Source organism: Enhydra lutris, unplaced genomic scaffold (genome assembly GCF_002288905.1).
Source record: "Enhydra lutris kenyoni isolate GAN:26980312 unplaced genomic scaffold, ASM228890v2 scaffoldscaffold5, whole genome shotgun sequence".
In the NCBI taxonomy this organism is placed as follows: domain Eukaryota; kingdom Metazoa; phylum Chordata; class Mammalia; order Carnivora; family Mustelidae; genus Enhydra; species Enhydra lutris.
Window position 1 is genome coordinate 51768426 of NW_019154089.1, and position 22241 is coordinate 51790666.

Sequence of the window (22241 nt, forward strand, 5' to 3'; positions counted from 1 at the left end):
GTTGTTTTCCATTAAATGATGAAAAAAACAAAAGTAAAAACTTCTGAAAATAGTGAAGGAAAAAAGCCCAAGGCAGAATATCCTTTGTTAAAGAGTCAGTACAAATTCTGCACCACCCGCCCCTGGTTCTGTCATGCTTCACGGCCGTCACCGTGCCAAGGAGGAAGTGCCACACAGTGATTTGCTTCCACCTCCACAATTTAAATCAGGGCAAAACACCAAAAGATATATCTTATTGAGAATTACCTATAAAATCTCAAATCACCATGGTTATACCTTGAGATACAAGTCTTGAAACATAACCATATATATTCAATTCATTTCTACCTACCCCTGTCCTTGAGGAAAAAAAAAATACAGTAATCAAAAATAGGTTATTTAGAAATAATTTTAAAAGCAGAACTGGAGTCATGGTATCAGGTAAGAAAAAAAACTATGATGATTTTAAAACTGAGTCTTTGACAGATCATGAAACGTTAACAGAATACAAAAGCACTGAATCATATAAAAATACTATGTGAAATCCCCAAAATAAAACACAAAGGAGTATTTGTATGTGTTAAAATAATTTAATTCTCCCTGTACATTTCTGTCCATGTGAGCCAACAGAAGTCAAAAACGCATACTTTACAATATGTACCTGTTTTGAAACATTCAAGTCAATCCAGATGGCAAAGTAGAATTCAATCACTAATGAAATGTTTAAAAAATATATATTAAACAAAAAAATGTTTTTACAAGATAAAAAATAATCTTCCACAATGCAATAAATTGCAGATCACCGAAATTTTAACTCTTTAGATGACTTCAGTTCAGTTATTGGTTTCAAAATCTAGAGACAATCAAAAAGAAAAAAAACGTTGGCAGGATTTCTATCTGTTTTTACGTTTCTCTTTCTTGCTTCGACTACTTGTTACACTGTTTAAAGTACACGATGCAGGTGCTCTTGCATGACCTGTGGCTTTCAGATGGTCAAAAAGTTTATTCCGGGATGGAAATTCACTATGGCAGGTTGCACAGCTGATAAGAACATCACTCTGAAGAGGGGAAAAAATATATATATATATATATCAGTAAGAGCAAATGTTATTCCCTGAGAGCAATAATTTAGGTTTTCATGTTGAGATTTAGTATCAAATAATTCAAAATAAAACCTTTTAACAAAATTACCGCCACTCAGGCTCAAAAGAGTGAGAAGTTAAGTCCCATCAACCAAAAGCATCAATGTTAAGAGTCCTGAGCCACTCCACGGTATGCACCGTGTGGACGAGAACGCCGTTTCAGTTTGCAAAGTAACGGAAAACAGAGCAGTAGCTGTTCTGTTGGATCTGGTATTCCCACTGTGCCTTTTACTTTAAAGAACAACAGGGATAGCAGCACGGATATAAATTCTACATTCATCAAGAAAAACTGTTGACAGATCCAAACCTATACAGTAGGTACACAAGGGCTCACCAAAGATGGCTTTAGAATCAGAATTAAGAATTTAGATGATATTGCTGAAACTAGGTCCACTGAAAAATGTCAATATGATTTTGACCTACCACTGTCTGCGGTTCAGCAGGTACTTTGACAGATTTTTTCATGTCTTTGGCTTTCTTCCCTTTGGGTTTAGGAGCACTGGAAAATAAATTATAGAGTTCTTACAATCCAGTAATAATGTATCCCTTTTAATTGTTATTTTGCTCCCAAAAAGACTCAAGTGAAAGGCTAATTCATTAATTTTAATGGCCAATCTAATTAATTTTCACATCTCAAATGAACAGCTTTCCAGAGCAACTTTAAAGACCACAGTAGATGTTAAATGTGACACAAAAGCTAAGGCATTTACTTAAAACTGTTGAAACACAAGCTACAACACCTTACAGGATTGCACATGTCCTTGCCCTCCTTCCCCAGAGCTACAGGCATACCCTAGGTCTCCATCATGGTGTTTCCCTCAGCTCCTAAACCCCTAAGGGCGCTGTCCTACCCCTTTGTCCCTGCTCCAATGCTAAATGCTGGCAACGCAGACACACACTTGACTCCGTTGTTTGAACTCCTTCTCGTGGTCCTAGACAGGGAGGCTACTCACTGTTCAGATTTTCCCTCAAGGAATAAGAAATTACTCTCTGCTCTAGAGGAGCAGAGGAGGCCAGAGACAAGACAGTAAGGCATGGCAGGAAGGAGAGGATCAGGAATGCTCTCTCCGCTAAAAGAGACCTTCCTCTGGCCAGCCACTGTGGCCCTATGGGGCACCACATTCCAGGCTCCTGCCAGCAGGAAGGCTCCGGGCTGTGGATGCAGATCTTGGTGACCTGCAGCGTGGGGCCCAACATAGGAGGACAGCCCTGAGCATGGACACATGGTCCCAGACGCTCCAGGCAAGTGGGGTGCGGCCTCATCAGGAGACTTGTTCTTGGATTCCTTGTTCAAAGATTACTGATCAAGGATAAAATAAGGACCTCAACAGGATAGAAACTGGGTCAAAATGACTTTTTGATTTGGGCCATGTTGCTGAAATGTCCATTAGCACCTTCCTCCGGCATCCTCTTCCCAACATGCCTTATCTGTATTACGGTGGGACGTCTGTCTGGATAAATGTACAGGTCACCGACAGACCTGCTCTGCTTCATCAACCGTGGGAAAGATGTTATTTGAGATCCGAAAAGATATTCTTCCCACCAACAGTAATTAGAAAGCACCATCAACCTGACTTACTTCTTAGCTTCACTTTTTGGATCATCACAGAGTTCGACAGTCTCAGTGACACTGATACTTTCTTGGGGTCTCCCATCTAATTCTTTGGCACGGTCTTGATTTAAGTTGGTATCTTCTGATTCAACCTTTACTTCTTCTCCAGTTCCATTTTCATTGAAATTATTATCATACTCCTAGATAATAAAACATGTATGCATTACAAAATAATTATAGTAACAACCCCAGCTTCTTAGGATACCAAGTAATTATACTAAACAATTACAATGTTGGGTACGCTCTGAATGAGGAGATCTTCAGGAAGTAAAAAGAAAAAGCAAATAATAATTTAAAAACACAAATGCTCACTACAGAAACATTAAAGTAGGAAAAAAGTGGAAACAATCTATATGTTCGATAAGTGAATGGTTGGATTATGAAGGAAATTACGAAGCTCTTAAAAATCATGTTTGCAAAGACACTGATTCAATTCGGTGGAACAACACCTACAAATTATTAGCTAAAATATAAAAGAAAATTACACATAATGTCTGATTACAATCTAATTCAATACTAAGTAGTATCTATAGGCAGAATGAGGGGTGATATTTATAGTTCTCCATATTTTCCAACTGATCTGCAATGAGTACCTACTACTTTTATAGTTAGGGAAAAAAAAAAAAAGAGTAAATAAGCATTACGAAAAAGGCAAAGCTTGGCCAACATACCTTCACTATGTGAAGAGTGTTTATTTTTGTTGGTTTGGGTTGGGGCAACATTTTGTCACATTTGCTTTCCCTTCCCTTCCTCCCTCTTCTCTGCACACACACCCCACCCCCAAGCCCGGAAGGATAAAATAAATTGCAGGCAGATATCACGACTCTTGCTCCTACATCCCCACAATGCCCTTGTACTCAAGAATTTAAAGTGTCGGCTCCATAATCCATATTCACAACCCAGTAACAACCTCTCCTTGGGGGCCCTGAGAGGTGTGACAAATCAAGGACCCCATGCTGTGTGTCCTGGTCATGCCCATTGAATCTCCTTTGTCCTAGAACCACCACAGCCCTACTTTTTGTCTTTCATGATTTTGACAGTATGCGGGCTATTCTGTCCCACAGTTTGGCTTCCTCTGGTTGTCTCCTTATGATTAGATTCAGGCTACACTTATGGTACAATTAGACCAAAATATCTACTAAGTACAAGATTTATTTTTTTGCAAGTAATTTTGTCTTTGGAATGTTTCTCATGGAGGGTGTTCAGAATACTGCGCTCAAAAGTGACTCGGACTCCTCCTTTCTGTCAGCCAGGGTCCTCTGTTTACATTCAATTGCAGTTTTCTGGGTTTCCTTTCTTATTAGGTCATGCAAATTTTTTTTCCTGCCCATACAGAAAACTCTCCCAGTCTGAAGTTTCCTGATTCTCTGTGTTTGCTGCCTGCTGCTCTTCAGTCAACTGGTTCACGTCTCACACTACCCTCCTTTCAAAAAGAACTGAGGAAACGTCAGGAAAAGTGCTACATAAAACTAGATCTGAAATGGGATTTTCTTCCTGACAGAATAGGAAATCATCAACAAGAGGTATTACTATAAAGGAATACAGCTTTGGAGGGAAAAAATGGGGTAGTAAATGAAGCATTTTCATTGGTAAGAAAACACAAATTTTTACTGCAACCTGTAAGAGGTACGCTTCCTTACTCAGGATAGGCTTGGGTTAGGTATAAATCTCTCTTATCTTGTGTTTATTCTAGTGGTTCCAGCACACACAAACAAGAGAGGAAATGTTCTAAGCTAATGATTATAGAGTCTTTGGGTAGAAGACAGTATGAGTCATTTTATAAAGGAACACAGAACTTGCTATGTGGTTTTATAATTGAAGCAAAAGTTCCAAGTCACAAATTTTAACAGTGATAAATTCATGTGTCGTGTATCATTTTTGGAACATGAGACAGATAAAAACTACTTTCAAATATATAACCGTTTAAATAGATAAGCCAAATCTAAAGTTTTATGAAAAATCAATAATGTGTTAACTAAATTTTCTTAAAAAATATTTTCAGTTTTCAAAAAGAACTGTAACATTTAATATTTAATATAAGCTAATGTAATTAGATTATATTAAAGTAGCACAGAAATCAATTCCACTTCCTTTAGAACCACCAAATATCCTTAGTAAAACGGAGAAGCTCGTGTGTTTATACATCTATAGGATTGTTACGCATCTGTAACAACAAAATAACTTTTTATTTAAAAATATTCTTTTTTTGTAAAGATTTTATTTATTTGACAGAGAGATCACAAGTAGGCAGAAAGAGAGAGAGAGAGGGAAGCAGGCTCCCTACTGAGCAGAGAGCCCAATGTGGGGGCTCCATCCCAGGACCGAGATTATAACCTGAGCTGAAGGCAGAGGCTTACCCACTGAGCCATCCAAGTGCCCCAATTTAAAAATATTCTTAAAAGAGATTGGATTTAGATGCCAGTGTGATATATTTAAACAACTTACATTTCTGAGTAATATTAAGAAACATTTTTTTCAAGAATCATAAGCATTACACATTTCTAATCAAATGTTCCTTTTGCAAAATTTCATTTATGTTGTTGGCAAAAAAACCCTAGATATACAATAATCAACCCTCAGATTTTCACATATTTCTGATTTTAACTCTTGTCTTAGAGATTTAAAAACCCAGTCATCATATGTGTCCAGATTTTTAATATGATCACCCAGTTAATTAGTATCAGGGAATTAATTCCACTTGCAATATTTGAAGACACACCGACAATAGTAATTAAGTAAATTAGCCACATACATATTAATGGAGCAAAGTGATGAAAAAAGAAAATTGTTTTCAACTTCCTTCAATCTGTTTTATAATCAACTTAAAATATAGAGTGAAAATCCCTCTCTTTAATATGAACTATACTAAAACAACAAAAGCAGTCCAACTTTATGTTTGATATTAAATGTTAATAAAACTTTTTCAACATACCTGTGCTGGTTTCTGTTTCTTTTTTTTCTGTTTTTTAGAAAGCCTGAGAATAAATATAAATAAAAATATCAAATATTTAACTGTGACTACTTACTAAGTGAAAAAAAAATACTAAAACACTACTGATACAGAGAGAAGTAAAATTTTAAAAGTAGTTAATAGCATAAGGTCTTAAAAAGAAAATATTCACATTATTGTTAGAAAATCAGAACAGTGGTTCCATCGATGGTAATTAGCATATCAATTCCCTTGGTATAAAACTGCTTTTAAAACAATCATAACATATTCTGTAAAATTATACTCTACATCATGTTTTTACCCGTTTCAATATTGTAAATTCCCTTATGTAGAAGAAAATGTGGAAAATATTAGCATAACAGAATAACTTCTTAGATAAAACAGCATTTAAATGCAATCTCATCTCTAATGTGTTAAGTAAGTCTAGAAGCATTTTTAGAAGTACTTTTGTTTTGGTGCATCTTCTATTTCTTCCTCAGAATTGGCATTCAATGGATTTTCATCAGTTTGAGGTCCTGAAAAATTTTCTTCCTCCTCCTCCAGCTGTTGTTTTAACAAGGCAACCATTTCCCGATGCTTTTTTGATTTTTCATGATTCCTCATGCTGGAAGAACAATCGGACATTAGTAACCACAACAGGATTCACATGTGCCCAAGTGTGTGGCTGAATAAATGCAACCATGGTAAAATTTATTTTTCCCAGTAAGGAAGCAAAATGTTGGGGATCCTACAAAGAGAAGCAGAAGAACCCGTCAGGACCTCTCAGGCGGGAGGACACAGCCAGCCCACGCCTGAGCTCTTCTTCCCTCCAACCCAGCATCCTCCCTTCCCTCCGTCCTTTTATCTACATATTTGTTTCCAACCTTTTTTTTTTTTTTTTTTTTTGTCAAATTCTCTATTATCTTAAAATTCAAGTCTTCTCCACTGTTTCCTCTTAATCACTGAGTATTAGCCCAATGCATGCATGTTCCAGGCTGCACTGTGGGCTCTGGAAGATCCCGAGAATTTATAAGACAGCATTCCAACTTGAAGACCACTTGGTTTATGACGTGAGGGCCTCAGGTACCACAGTAGTTTACCCCCTTTTGCTTTTTTCAATAACTGTCTTTCGCCTTCTTAACAGGGCTCTCCCTTCTCACTGCCACCATCCTAAATGTGAGTTCAGACACATCTACACCCCTCTGCCTAAAACTCTCCGAGCCATGCCTCTTTCAAGGCATCTGTGGGCCATGAAGTAACATTCCACAAAATAGTGTTGACAAGACAGAAGTACCAGAGTCAGTAGATGAACAAGAAAGTAGGAAACTTACATCCATACTATCAACTTTATCTCATCTGTTCAGACTTGGGTTTTCTAGCTTCAGTTGCTACTTTTCCCTCCCACTAAAATTCTCCTTCATACCATGGTTTCTTAGAGAAACAGGAACGTGGTGTGCCAGAAAATAAGTGCTCAAAAAAAATGACTGGGACTTGTCAAAAGGACACAGGAGCCACCTTGAAAGAACTCTCACTAATCATATCTGGAAAAGTTTGAGCATGAAAAGTACAGTAAGAAATCATAGAACACTGAAAAACTTCACAAATTCATACTGGTAATAGCTAGACAGAGGAGAGGCAGGGCTCTTACTGATGGCAGAAGGCCTACTGAGGACTAATAATGGAGAAGGAGCACTGGTTCCAGAAAAGCCCCGCTTTGGAACCATTATGTGACAAGTGGGATAAGCTAAAATCATCAATGAATGCCAAATCTAGGACACTGATGAGGAGCAGGGCACTTGTCTAACCTGAAAGTGTCTCCCCACAGATTAAATGGGCTATAAAGTAAAATCTGTTGCAATGGAAAAAAATACTAACTCTACAGTGGAAAAATTAGAAGACGTCCTGGCTGGGTGATCAAAACTCTCACCACCAAGGAAGGGCAGACAGACATCGTATGCTTCCAGAACTGAAGGCCTGAGAGCAGCACTGCATGTTGACATGGTAGCCAGCCAGACACAGAATCCAATCATGAGGAGACCGACACTCAAGATGACAAGTACTCCAGGAAAAAAAACATTCTGAAGGGCCCGTACTCTGGAGTAACAACGGCACAGACAAGGGAACTGATCCAGATTAAACAAGACCAAATAAATGAACGCGTCCTCTGATTCTAGACCGGATCCTGCCCGGAGTGGAGACACAGGATGCCAAGAGGATGTGCTGACGGACGTGGAATATAGGCGGTAGAGGAGATGAAAGGACCACAGCCAGGTTATAAGCCTCCTGAAGCTGACAGCTGTCCTGCGATCATCTAACAGAATGGCTTTCTTCTTTAGGACTATATACAGAAGTAATTTAGATGTAGACAAGCATTATGTATGTAACCTACTCTCAAATTATTCAGGGAAAAACTCTGTGGAACAGGGGAGGTGGGGGGAGGGAGAAGGGGTGAACACAAATAGGGCAAAACATCAGCCACAGGTGAATCGGGTGCTTTATTCTATCCTTGCAACTTCACTGTAAGTCTGACATTATTTTTAAATAAAAAAATCAATTTTAAATCTCCTTCACTGTTGCTTTTGTTTTCCCGTTTCTAACTCTTCTGCCCTTGCCACTTCTCTTACTGCTCAACAGTTTTTCCCCTCGGGGTTCCACACCAACGCCTTTCATGCCTCCCACACCCCCACTTGCACCCTCCGGTCTCCCCTCTCCTTCCCTGCATGTGTTTTGTTTCTTTGTCCCTTGCTGAGTCCACTTTTGTTTTCTGTCCTGTTCTTTCTCCTCTCTTTGTAAATACTTAAATACTTCTCTCTTCCTTGTTTCCAAAAGGCAAAGTTCCTCTGCTTCAGCAAATGTAATTCAGGCAGGACACATTTAAAGTTCCTAGGCTGAAACGGGACACTGGCCTGCATGGGAGTGTGACAGCTGGAAGGGAGTCTGCCACCAACAACAGAGACTAGCTTTGGTCTAGCCTCCTCGTCTGTGACTGTGCCTTCGTCGCAACAAGCAGTGACATGGAGACGCGTCCATGTTTTAAGCGGCAGCTCTCACGTAGGACTGCTGCTGTGAACGAGAATGAGTGCAGTGTGCTTAACCACTGGCACAAATCCTACGTCCTCCTCTGGGGGAAAGAAATCCCCCAAGAGAACACAGAGGAGGGCTGGTGACCCCCTGCTAGGAGCACTTTCCGTGTTCTGGTTCACCTCCAAAGAAAAGGGGAGTTCAAACTTACGCCTTTTCTGTCTTGAAAGATTTGTCACACGCTGGGCAGTAAAGGCCGTCATACAGCTCAGCATCCTCAGCTTCATCACTGTCTCTACCTACGAGAAGGAAGCCGACAGTAAGAACACAAATCTGAAATGTGTTAGCAAATTGCATGTCATTAGTAACAAACGAATTTCGCACACAAGGTAGAAACTGTATTTCCTTACAAAAACCAAATAAGGTTACCAGGGTTTGTGCTGACCTTTCAAAAGCAGTCCTGAATTATAAAGGTAGGCTTCCAAATCACCACTTTATCTTTCCAGTTCTTCTCCTAAGTCTACTGAGAAGACTCAAAGTCTCTCAAAGTTCTCAGTGTGAGCTAAGTCCAGAAAATCAGATGCCACTTTCACAGTTCTACCACAAAGCAGTTTTTTCAACAAATTTTTCAGCTGACCCCTTGAGCAAGATTCAATGCAAACATATTTGTAACTGTAATCTACTCTTAAATGCTTAAATAAACGTAGCCTGAAACACTCCATCATTATTTGACAGGGTGGTCATAAAAGAGCCTATTATATATAAACTTTAACATGTCTTTATACCCTTGTTTTTTTAATAAGCTTGGGACTTTGTTACAATGAAATAATTACTATCAATATAGTCCACAAAATCTAAGCAACTAAAATGCTGAACTGAAAGTCCTTGTAAAATCCCATCTGTCTTCTTAAGAAATAAACAGGTAAACTGACTGCCACAGAGATCAGTAAAAGGGATCATGCAATGAGATCAATAAGGATCCCAAGGTATCTCTTCTACAGTCTACATTTTCGTTCTTTGTGATGTTAACATAATTTCGGAAGACGCTTTCTCACTGAAATCACAAATGATCAAAACTCATTCTACCTAGTATTAATGTTTAATAAATGGTATTAGTGTGCAATTACCTATACCCTTTTATTATATATAAACAATTCATCAAATAGTTAATAAAAATGTTAGCTTTGAAGTCAAAATCTGGATCTAATTTTAGTATATGTGCTGCCGAAGCGAGCACCAAAATCTGGATCTAAAAATGGTATTATGGCAGGTCGATATGCCAAAGCTTCTCAGAGTCATATTTTCCTCTTCAGTAAAAGGAAATTCATTCTATGAGCAAAATACAAATTTACGGGGTATTGTGTGAGGGTCAAGCAAGCTCTTTCCTGAATGTGAAAGCACTTCATCAATTTTACATAAAACTCTAATTATGCCACCTCACGTTTCCAGAATACATTATAATTTTCAAGACTTTCACACATACTACTTTCTAAAAATTTCATTTCATAATCATTTTGAGTAAATAAAAGTCCACCATTCTATCATTCGCCAACTAGTCTACAACAACACATTTATAGATAAGGTGAACTGATCCTTCCACATTATTCCTCACGCAACAGCTAGAGACTACGTGAAAGGTCAGGTTATTCTCCACAATGCCTACTCCTCACGTATTCAGGTAGTCACAGGCCTTGTGCTCTCACAAGAGACGCACAGAAAGGACACTGCCCAGCACAGTGGGAGAAAACTCTCAGAAATGAGAGGAAGAATTTACATCCACCACACAGACTCCTGTACAATATCGGCTTTTCTGGAAAGAGCTATAAAAACTTGACCTCCCGGGCTTCATCACAGGTTTTTAAGTAACCAGCAGTCAATATACCCAGCGGCCAACTTATTTATGCAGCCAGAAGCCCAGACTGTTTAAAGCACGCTCAGAAAAGAGGTTATTAATCAAATAAACTCTTATTTCTTATTCTGATCATCTAGGGTTTAGTCAACATCAATGGACTACCTTTGCTTGGCCTATACAATATTATTTTTCATTTTAATTGTCTGCCACATTTCAAAACCGGAAGACGTCCCATAAAAATCCAGATTTCCAGCTCTGCTTAGAAGGCAAACGGACAGGAACACCCTGGCAACACGGTGCTGGCAGCAGTGGAGGGAGCGAGGGAGCGCAGGAGTCCCCAGGATGCAGCCACGTCCCTGCCCCGCCGCGCCACCCCTGCCTGCCACCTGCAAGCATCCTGAGTGCATGACATCTGAGCACAGCATTCCCTTTCTCAAGTTTCCCAGTGAAGGTAGTTACCATCATGCCCATCTTTGAGATCAGATTCCTCCATCTCATCTTCATCTGATCCATCTCCAAACTCCTTCTCGTAGCGCGCCTCCATCTCCTTGAGCTCCTTCTCCAGGTCGGCCACGGTCATCCAGCTCTGTTCTTTGTACTGCTCGGCCAGTCTAGACACACAGCACAGCCCCACTGACGCTGGTCCTGCTTACCCTGCAGGCCTCCAGCCCATGCCCTGGAGAGCTGCTCCCCCTGCACTGTCAGGGCTGAGTTCAAGTGGGCGCAAGTGGCTTATCTGTTATGTGGGTGGTTTTAACCCCCCTATTAGGCAACAGGTTTTGAAATCTAGACCTCCTAGCAAGTTATTAAAAAGTCTTGAGATGTTTTTAAGTCCTAAGTGGCAAGTAGAGTGCTAATTTTCCAAAAATGAAGGGTGGGGTGAGTAGAATTTAGAAGAAGTGAATCATCTTTAAAAGAATGCTACAGTGCTCTGGACACAATGCTTTTACACTAACTTCGAGTGACAAAGCTTTAAAGGCATAAAAATGAACCAAAGCCCTAGAGTGTGCCATCAAAGAGGCGGGACCGCAAGGCGGGGCACAGTGGGCGCACTGCACGGCGTCTCGGGCCGAAGCCGACCTCTGCCACTTCCCAGCTCTGGGATCTCGGGCCTGCCTGGCTTCCTCAAAAGGATGAGGAGAAAAGCCAGAACTTACTTCGCAGAACTGCTAGAATAAAAGTGCTTGGAACCAGGCTTCATCCAGAGGAGGAGATCAATGGGCAGTCATTATTATTATGTCTCAGAAGAGTCTGGAAAGGATCTCAAGTATTGAGGGCCTATGAAGGCAAACATGCAGCGCAAGGGTGGCTGATGAAGCCAGGACACGGGGGGTGCCCCCCCACAAGGCCCGGTCCCAGGACCCCACACCTCTTCAGAGCCAGGGGCCCGGCCGCGCCTCCCGTACTTGGCCTGCTTCAGCTTCTGCTGCCGCCTCATCTCCTCCGCCTTCCTGGCCTTCTCAGCGTTCTGCTCCTCCACGAGCTTCCGGTGCGCCTGCACTCTCCTGTCTCTCTTGCGGATGAACGCGACCAGCTGGCGCACCAGCTCGTTCTTCTCCTTCCTCGCTTTGTCGCGAATCTTTTTGTTTTCTTTTTCCATGGCTCGTTTCTCCCAGCGGTTTGAAGCTTGTCGCGTATCATATTCTTCCTTCCATGCAAAGTTCTTCTGAGTGCAGAAACTCTGCCAATAGGCATAGAAAGGATGGACGACCTAGAGACCAAGAAAACAAGTAACATGCTGAGGTTTAAGATTCTTTTTCTCCAGCAAGGCAGCAAATTATCAGTGACGCAACACATCTCTTTTTTCACACACAACACACAACTACTACTCAATGGAAAAGACAGTCCTTCAGGGCTTTACAGAATAAATCGCCCTTGAGAACAAACTGAGTGAGGTGCTGAATGGGATGGGACCTGCTCAATAAACAGGAAACGTAAAGGAGGACACTCCAAGGGCGCCACAAGCCCCTCCAGGAAGGGAGACAGGGGCAGAGTTAGTTACAGTGTGGGACCAAGAACCAGGGTCCACTCTTCTCAAATAAGGAAATGGGGAGAAAACACACTGGTAAATACTAATTATAAAATGGCAATGCAATTTTCTTTTACCGTATCATAGTCGCTCTGGGAGTCTCCAAAAGTGGGGAAATCCTCCATCTCCTCTTCTAACACAGATTCTAGCTCCTCCTTCGCAATCATCTCAAAAACATTACGATAAACTGTATAAAAGCCCTAAAAAACAGCAGCAGGAAAACAAATTCTTAATACTTTTATACTCCGATCACAGAATACAATTTTAAAACGTACATGAAAAAACTTTAATGTTAAAGAATTACAGGCCCAAGCTCTGTCATGACAGAACATGCAGGTTTCTGAAAACTGCAGTTTTCTTATGCCGACAGTTTAAATACAAAGGCAGTATTTTTTCAGTTTTCAAAATGAACACTGCTTTCACCTATAATAACATGATTTCTCTTTGTGTTTGATAAAGTCTCGTGCTTGACAGGAAATTAAGAGTGAGTTCCTTTACCTTCTCATCATCTCCATAACCAGAGTAACAGGTCACAGTGAAGTAGTGAAGCAAATCTAAGCTGTCGTCCTGATATTCCCCATCAAGCCCACCTTTAAGGAGAGCCTCTCTATGATTATCATACCTAAACAAACAAATTAGCATCATCAGTGATTGCTGAATAAATGAGAATTCAGAAGGACTCTTGAATCTGAAACAGCCAAAATATTATTAGACATTTTATTTTATTTTATTTTATTTATTTTTTTTTTAAAGATTTTATTTATTTGTCAGAGAGAGAGAAAGGGAGAGAGAGCAAGCACAGGCAGACAGAATGGCAGGCAGAGGCAGAGGGAGAAGCAGGCTCCCTGCTGAGCAAGGAGCCCGATGCGGGACTCGATCCCAGGACGCTGGGATCATGACCTGAGCCGAAGGCAGCGGCTTAACCAACTGAGCCACCCAGGCGTCCCTAGACATTTTAATATGTCCAACCCACACTCAATTTTTTTTTAAATATCAACATGAAAAGACTTGATAATCCTTCACAGAGCTGATTAAAACTATGACTGCAACTTCAAGGATGAGGCAGGCACTGTACACTACTCGCCCACATGAACGGTGGAACTTATTAACAAGCCAGGGAATTTCCATGACTCCCCCAGAAAGGTAGCTGCATTTCTACGGGTAAAAAATATTACTAAATTGATCAGCACGGGACATAATCTGCTCCATGGACTAAGATTATATATTTGTGATCAGATTTACCAACAAAGACCAAAACTGGTCTTTCTAGGTTTATATAAACAATCTACGAGTTTCACATACACACAATTACTCCCTGTAATAACTCTGTAACATCAGTTCTTACCCCAAAGATGTAATGGGAAACTGACTCTCAGCGATACTAAATAATTTATCCATAATCGCAAACCCGGTAAGCAGCAGAGCTAGAATTCCAAACCAGGCCTCCTGCACTAGAAGGACCATACTCCTAGTAACTGTGCAGTCTGCCCTGCAGGAACACGAGAGTCAACAGCAGGGCCTTCACACGAAAGGACAAGAGAGCCCTTCGAACAGGAAGGCCCCCTGAGATCTGGAGAAGGGCACAGAGCCAAGGGAGGCAGGAAAGAATTTCAAAGTTCCTAAAGGAAAGCAAAGCATTCCTAAGTCCAGATCTCCAAATTTTTCAGGAGAAAAATGTAGGATTCTCGCTCTGATTTTCACCTAAAGGACAATTTTTAGAGATTTTTTTTTTTTTTTTTTTTTTTTGCAGCCTTTCTCCTTTGAGAGCCTGCCGTGTTTTATGCTGTTTGACACACACAAGACTAGAGCAGCAGCCCTGCACACCCACCTGCTCTTTGTAACAGCAGGCTCTTGCACAGACATGTCGGGGCTTAAAACCTACTCCTTGGTAGCAAAAAGTTCATCAAGAATCTGAAAACTCGGGGTGCCCAGGTGGCTCCGTGAGTCCTGGGATCAAGCCCCGCATCAGGCTCTCTGCTCAGCGGGGAGCCTGCTTCTCCCCCTCTCTCTGCCTGCTTCTCTGCCTACCTGTGATCTCTCTTAGTCAAATAAATAAATAAAATCTTCCCAAAAAATCTGAGAACTTAAATTTAAACATAGAAATTTTTGTCTGGGGGTGACTGGGTGGCTTACTCCTTTAAGCATCTGCCCTTGGCTCAGGTCATGATACCAGGGTTCCAGAATCAAGCCCCTCATCGGGCTCTCTGCCCAGTGGGGAGTTGGCTTCTTGCTTTGCCCCGTCCCCTGCTCATGCTCTCTCTCTCTAATAAATAAAATCTTTTTTTAAAAAAGAATTTTTTGTCTGAAAATGCTATTAAATTATCAGGTCATCATACCTAAAAGTATCTGTCATAGACATAGAAGCTTAACTCCATTTCTTCATATAAAGTAGTTCTTGGGGAAATCCTGCAATTCTAGCTCTGAAACACTGTTTTAAGGGTAAGTCAGCATTCCTAACACCAGTAAACTTGTCATACACCAAAGAGATCCCGTTTAATAAGAAGTTACTTCCCAAGGGTCAAGGTTCAATCTATCTAATATTGCCAAGCTTTATTCTACCTCCTCTAAAATGAAATAATTGGAGTAGTCACCTCTAAGCTTCCTTCCAACTCTACTACTGCATTTTCTATAATGAATAGGGGACAGATGCCTCAGAACACACCGAAACATTTGACAAACATCCACTTTTTAAAATCTTCTATTGATAATTCTTCCCGACAAAATACACTAAGATAGGAGGGGCAGCGTGATGCTCACCATGCTCTTTCCTGAGGGTCACTCAACACGTCATACGCTGCTTGGATTAATTTAAATTGTTCAGCTGCTTCTGCGGCATTATCCAGATTTTTATCTGTTAAGATAAAGTTCCAGATAGTCAGTCATCAAACAAGTAGAGGACAGAATCTAAAAGGGACCTCTTCCGTCACAAATGCCATAAATAGAGGAGTTCGCAAAACAAAGAAAAACAATCAGGAAAAAGCAAAGTGGTCCTAGTGAGAGTTGATAATAAGGATATGCGAGAAGTATCTACTTGAGAAGAAACTGTATGCTTTCCCCTAAGCCTTGGTGCGTCACTGAGCACTCAGTCTGGGTATCCACAAACGGAAAACCCTGAGTAGCACACATTTTATTTTTTGAAAAAGCAAAATATATATATGTAAAATCAGTCATGGAAGGAGTGTTATTATTTAGTACGGTCTTTATGTTTTTTCTTTCTTATCAACACAGACCCCACAATCTTGTAAAGCTTTAAAAATATATACTAATTATTTTTCTCTTAACTATGAATTCAGAGAGCATCGGGCAGCTTCCAAGATGGCCCCCAAGGCTCTCCACCTCCTGGCATTCACACCCTGTGGAGCCTCCTCACAGGTCACCAGGGTTGGTCTGTGTGGCCAACAGCAAGGCAGCAAAAATGGTGATGGCACGCTAAGTTACTTCTGAGATTAGTTTATAGAAGGCTGCAGTTTCCACCTCGGGCTCTCGCTCTCTTGGATCACCCTGGGAGTAGCCAGCTGCCACAGCAAGAAGACACTCGGGTGGCCCACGTGGAGAACGGAGGCCTCTGGCCCACAGCCAGCAAGGAAATAAGGCCTGATACGATGGGAGGGAGATTGAAAAGCGGGTTTTCCCAATGAGGATACCACCTCACGAGAAACCCTGAGCCAAAACCACCCAGCTAAGCCATCCCCACACTCTGTCCTCAGAAACTGAGTCCATATAACGGATGTTTGCTGTGTTTATTGTTTTCAGACCTAAGCGTTTGGTAATTTGTTGCGTAGCAATAGATAATATACTCAGAAAGTGAAACATTTTCGGACCACTCTGCAGCACACCAAAATTCTATAAGCTACAACTCAATACTTGCCCTCTAAGAGGCCAGAGGAAAAATAGGCCAGACACATACTTCCTAGGAATAACTTTGCAGCCTTAGAACAAGACCCTCGAGGGCATCCTGCCTCCTCTTTCTAGGTACCATCACGCGGGATGTCCAGTCCTTCAGGGAGTTTTCTGCTGAACCACTATCATGGATAATACTTTCCCAAGTGCAGCCATTGGCCGTAGCCCCTCTTTGCTGAGATGCTTTCACAGAAAAAGCTTTCAATATTATTTTAGAATCATGGTAACTCTAACTTGAAAGGAAAAAACTGTCCACCCCCGCAGCCTAGCTGTAAGTGGCAAGCGATCTAATGCCGGTTTAAATCCCCTTCCACAGTGCAGCCACTCTGAAGACGGCCAATGGTTATCTCCGAGTCCTCCTTCTCCCGGGACTAAATACTCCCATTTCTCATGGCATGTCGTAATCCTCTACTTCAAATACAGCCAAAGACAGGCACCAATAATCAAGGAGCCAACCATTCAGTCTCCCTACCCCTCCCTCCCCCCCCCCCCCCCCCCCCGCCCGCCAAAGGCCGCCCTGAACAGTAAGTGAGGGCCCACCCGAGAGGTGCTGGGGAGAACTGCTACACGGTGGCTCACCTGCCTGTCTCTGCACCACAACATGGGACAGCAAGAAACTCTTAGCTCTGAGGCTTAATCGCTTACACTCGGTGCAAGCACTCAAGCCTCGGGATCAGGACAATGGATCAGGTCTTTGAGGGCTTCATCAAGAGTTGGAGCTACCAAGACGGGTGTCCCCTGGATTTCTTGCTAAGTATGAAAAACAAAACTATTCACTTTAGTTACTGTCGCCACCTTCCTGTCACATGCAGCTCTGAACAAAGCCAGATACGCCTTCAAGGTGAGAGTCATGATTTCTGTATCTTTCACGATTCAAAAATACTCATGATTTCTACATCTTCCTCGAACCATTCATAAACTTTCTGTCATAAACAAAACAGCACAGTCCCAATTAAAGCAGAATGGCAGAAAACGCCAGCAAATAAATCTTCCCACATAAAACAAAAAAGGTGACTGGGGGAGGTATGTGGGTGGTTCTTCTTCACCTTTTAATCAGTTCTGTACTTCGTTGTCCTGTTTCTTCCCACACCCTTCCTTCCTCCCCCAAAGAAGTCTGGAGAAAGCACAAGCTTTGAAACACAGAAAGTCCATCAATGTACCAGCTGAAAATAAGATCTCGCCTCTTACTAACACGTCTTTCTGATTTTTTTCAGTCTGTCATATGGCTTATTTCACTTAAATATACCTGAACTGGCTGACTATAATGTTAAACTGAGATCTAAGCACATAAATGCAGTAAGTTAAAAAGCAATAATAAAGAAAAAGCCCACATTTATTATCAGCCACACCCAAAGGCTGCAGGTACTGCAAAGCCAGTCATCAAAGTTTAAGAGGCATTCTCACACTACTCTCTGTGCTTTTCTCTCCATTCACTCACACACTCTTCTACTCCCTCCCAAACTTTTTTACACTACCTTCTGGAAAATTCCATGGACTGAGCCTTTTAAGTCCTGCCTCGACTGAAACCAGGCTCCCTGAGAACACCGCTTCCCTGCAGGACTTCCTTCTTGGGCTCCCTCAGTCACAGCCCTCATGTGGCAGGGCTGGTGCTGGAGCGGGCATCCTCCTGGCTGCTGGTCCTTTCCTCATCCCCAAGGGCACACTAGCATTCCATCCAGATTCAAACCACTGGCCAACCCCACCTTCTTCCCCTTCTCACTGTCCACATATTACTCAACCACTCCCCCTTAACTTACTGAGAATTCCAGCCCTTGGCTCAGAGTTTCCATTCCTGGGTCCTATGGTCACCATGGGTGACTTCAGTGTACTCTGACCTCCCGGTCGCCCTCCTCCCAATCTTGCCTGCTCTAATCTACTCTCTCCATACCTGACAAACACAAACCTACCTTTTCCCCTGCTTCCCACTGCCCTTAGGTTAAAATCAATCTACCTCGTCCAGTTGACCCCAACCTCCAAGACCTGGCTGCTGCTTACCTGGCCATACCCCCCTTCTTTGCCCTTCCTGTACTCTGCCATGCTTTGTCTGGCCTTCCTCCCCCTGTACTCCCGGCTTTCTGGCTTTCAGTCTCGCCTTAGAGGTCACTTCTTCAGGGATACACATCTGTCCCACCCACACAGAAACCCAGTCCAGGTCAGGCACGTGTGCTCATAAGCCTTCAGACCACCCTGTACTTGCCTTCAGACCACCGTTCTCTCACCAGACTGAAACAGCCTGTTTCCCTGGGACTCCCTGATGACTCTACCTGCCTGCAGAGCAAGGACCATTCCTGCCTCATTCACACAGTAAAGTGCTCCTGGCAGTCATCAAATAAAAGTCTTCCCCTCAAGAGGGGTGATCTCCCTAGGAAGTAACATTGACCCTACTGAAAACTATTTTCAGTTGCTCAATTAAAAAGAAAGAAAGAAAGAAAGAAATACCTTTAACAATGAAAAATGAACAGGCTTTCTTCTTGAAGTACAAATTATTCTTTGAAGCAAAGCCCAAATGTTAACCTCAGAAACACCTAACACAGGACCTTACAGAGATTGAATTGAACATTTGCTGACTGACAGACTTAAATTAACAAGTCAGCACAGCAAAATATATCAAAATCATGTATCACCTGGAAAGTATGTATCCTTTAAATGTATAGGCATGTTCAAACAAAAGATATTTAGGATGTTATGATTATGATGACATTCAGAGAAAACACTTCGTTTCTAACCGGTTTCGTTTCAAAATAGTTAACTGATGTTTTAGTAACTTTTGCCTACTTCTTCCTTCCTTCTTTGCACTGATTTCCAGTTAATCCCCAAATCTGATCATTTCTCCTTCACAGCATCTCTTCTACCAGGCCTTGCCCTTCCCTCCCACTAACCCCCAGCGTGGTGTGAGCCCTTCCTTGCCATAGTGGACACTACCTGACTTCTGTCCCCGTCCCTCTTCAATGCACTCAGCCACCCTCACAGTACCGCCTCAAGACATCTTAATAAAACCAGCTTCAACCCTCTCTTATTGGAAAAACAAATTTCACAGTCCTTAGCCTAACATTCAAGACCCTTTACGATCTAATCTTAAAACTACACTCAAAAACATATTCATATTATCATCAAAATTATATATGCATTTGGTCACAAGCATTAATCCTCTTCCTCACACTTTTCCAGCCAGAAGAGTCAAGAAATTCCTAACTTCATTCTAATTCCTAACTCAATTTCTGACGAATGTTTACCTTACTTCTTCCTTTCCAATATATATATTTGTTTAGTTCCTCTGTTGGTAATCATTACCATTTTAAGTAACAAACCCATACCTTTATTTCTTGTTCCACCAACTACAGACATTACCTTTTGACTTTGGGTCCTAGGCCCTTCCTTCAGCTCTTCTCTCAAACCATATTTTCAGATTTCCAATAAATACTGCCATCAGTCAAACTGTCCCCTGGACCACCTTTTGTCCACCATGATGCTCTTCCCTCTACTCTTCAGCTCACTTTTCCCAATTCCATTTCCCTAAGATCTAGCTAAAAATCTAGGATCCTCTGCTAAGGAGAAACCTCACTGCTTCTCATGACATAGTGAGAACTCCCTCCCCTGGCTTCCTGGGGCATTTATTACTTATTCTGTTAATCCAACTACCAATTATATATGTTGTGCTATTTTGTTTGCGCTTGTATTTAACTTTTCATGGTTTACACCATGTTTTCCAAGGGATGTCTTAGCATTTCAGAATCTTACTATGGTGACTTGCACATACTGGAGATTCTATAAACACCCTTATTGATTAGTGCTAATATGTAAACCTCTTACAAACTCAAAAAGCTGATATTCAACTACAGCCTTAGTTTCCCAGTCTGAAAGATCAGATTACTTCACAGAAGTCAAGAAAAGGCCTGAACTACGACCAAATCAAACATCCAAAGGAAGCATACTTCTCAGTATACATACAAACTTCACTAGGGAAGACACCCAATTAAAACTCTCCATCTGCAAAACATCTGAAGTGGAGTAGTGTCCGTATTTCAACAGCTTACTGGGAAAGGGGGGGAGCACAGCTATATAAGATAGTTTACTAGCTTCTTTGTCTTAATTTCAATAAGGGGCCATAAATTACACTGGAGTAGTTGGGATTCCGTGATGAAGTTAAGGGTAGCTGAGCGGCAGAAACTCAAGCAAGGGCCAAACTCGAGAGCCCAGGTCTCCGACTCCGGCTCCGGCTCCTGTCTGCTTAGGGGTGGGAGGAGCCGCTGAAGTCGCTAGAATGTGTCCTCCCCATCAAGTGTCACTGCGGGTAGCGCCGGGGTTGGTGGGTGGGCCGGGGGAACGTCTGGGAAGGGACGGGCTGCCCGGGGCTCTAAGGGAAGCCTGGGGTGAGCGATGCGTCCTCCGACGGGCGGGGAGGACGCCCGGCGGGAAGAGCACTGCGCAGGGGCACCTGGCCGGGGACCCGAACGTGGTTCCCAGGGCGAGGCGAGTCACAGGGCGGGCCGGTTGAGACTGGCCAGGGTCCCGGAGTTATTCCGGGAAGAGGGGGGCGAAGGATGGCGGGGGCCCGGCTTTTGCAAGGGCTGCGACGGTTGCGGAGTAGTTACCCGGGTGCCATTTCAGGGCCAGCTTCCGATAGGCCTTCTTGAGCTCCTCCTCGCTGGCGTCGCGCCGCACCCCCAGCGCTTCGTAGTGACACTTCATCGCCCGGCCGGGCAAGGGGCTGGGGCCGGGGCCCGGGGCGGGGCCGGGGCCCGGGCCCGGGCCGAAAGGGTGGCGGCGGCGCTGCTGGTACTCTTCGGCAGCGGGAGTCCGGCGCCCACACCCGGCCAGCCAGCGAGCGCGGCGGCGGCGACAGCGGCGCGGGGTGGCGGAAGCGCGCGGCGGCGACAGGCAGCGCCGGCTGCGGCACGCGGGCGCGCGGAGTGGGCGGTGCCGGAGGCCGCGGCTTCGCATGGGCTGGGGGAGGGCTCGGTTCCGGGAAAAGCTGCACGGGAGGGAGGCGGGGCCTCGGTGGGTAGGAGGCGGGACCGCGGCGGAATGGAGGCGGGGCCTCGGTGGGTGGGAGGCGGGGCCGCGGCGGGATGAAGGCAGGGCCCCGACAGGTGGGAGGCGGGGCCACGGCGGGCGTCATTGTGAGGGGCACAGTAGCCGGTCTGTGTAAGGAGCACTAACTGGGCTGGCCACCGGATGGCTGATAGGAGTCTGATACAAGGTTCCGGAAAGCATCTTGTCTTCTGAAGACGATTTCTCAGTGGACCCCCGTTTTTCCGGGTGAGGCGACTCAGGCTCGAAGTAGTCGAGTGTTTTGCTCAGGCCTCCCCAACTGATCAATGGCAGGATTCAGGTGAACCAAATGCAGGATTTAACTTCAATTCTCTTCAGCTGCCACTTATCGAGATCTCTAATACTGCTCATTCTAATAGGCAATGAAGTAACAGTAAATATGATGCCTTAAAGTGGAAAATTTGAGACCATCAACACATTTAAAAATAGCATACCAAATGTTTTACCACCAGTATGAATAAAATTGTGTTGACCCATCCACTAACACTTTCTGGCTTCTAAGCCTGCATTTTCTAGATTGTTAAGAATGCTGTTAGGGAATAGTATTTAACCAGTTTTTGTTGATCGAACCGACACACTGTTTTTACAGCATGGGAGATCCGTACAACTGTTCCAATTTGATAAGGTGTCAAAATAGTATCCTAGGTGCCCTTAAAATACATTGGTTTAATAGACACACCAATATATTTCACTGTAATGTGGAATGTTTACATATGTCAGTTGTT

The 22241-nt window shown here is 42.9% G+C and overlaps 1 protein-coding gene across 3 annotated transcripts; it reads right to left on the reverse strand.

The window, feature by feature from the left end:
• Positions 1-426: 426 nt before the first annotated feature.
• Positions 427-21184, reverse strand: LOC111141250 (DnaJ heat shock protein family (Hsp40) member C21). Of its 3 annotated transcripts, XM_022493694.1 has the most exons (13): positions 21057-21184; positions 15322-15415; positions 13063-13186; positions 12642-12764; positions 11942-12246; positions 10995-11146; positions 8895-8982; positions 6129-6287; positions 6052-6053; positions 5666-5745; positions 2701-2873; positions 1548-1620; positions 427-1037 (listed from the first exon to the last, which is right to left on the reverse strand). In XM_022493694.1, the coding sequence occupies exons 1-13, from the start codon at positions 21151-21153 to the stop codon at positions 873-875; spliced, it is 1635 nt and encodes a 544-aa protein (XP_022349402.1). In that variant the 5' UTR covers positions 21154-21184; the 3' UTR covers positions 427-872. The 3 variants fall into 3 exon arrangements, with proteins under 3 accessions (XP_022349402.1, XP_022349401.1, XP_022349400.1); XM_022493693.1 differs by lacking the exon at positions 6052-6053 and having other exon boundaries at positions 5666-5708; XM_022493692.1 differs by lacking the exon at positions 6052-6053 and having other exon boundaries at positions 1545-1620; positions 5666-5708.
• Between the last annotated feature and the right edge of the window lie 1057 nt (positions 21185-22241).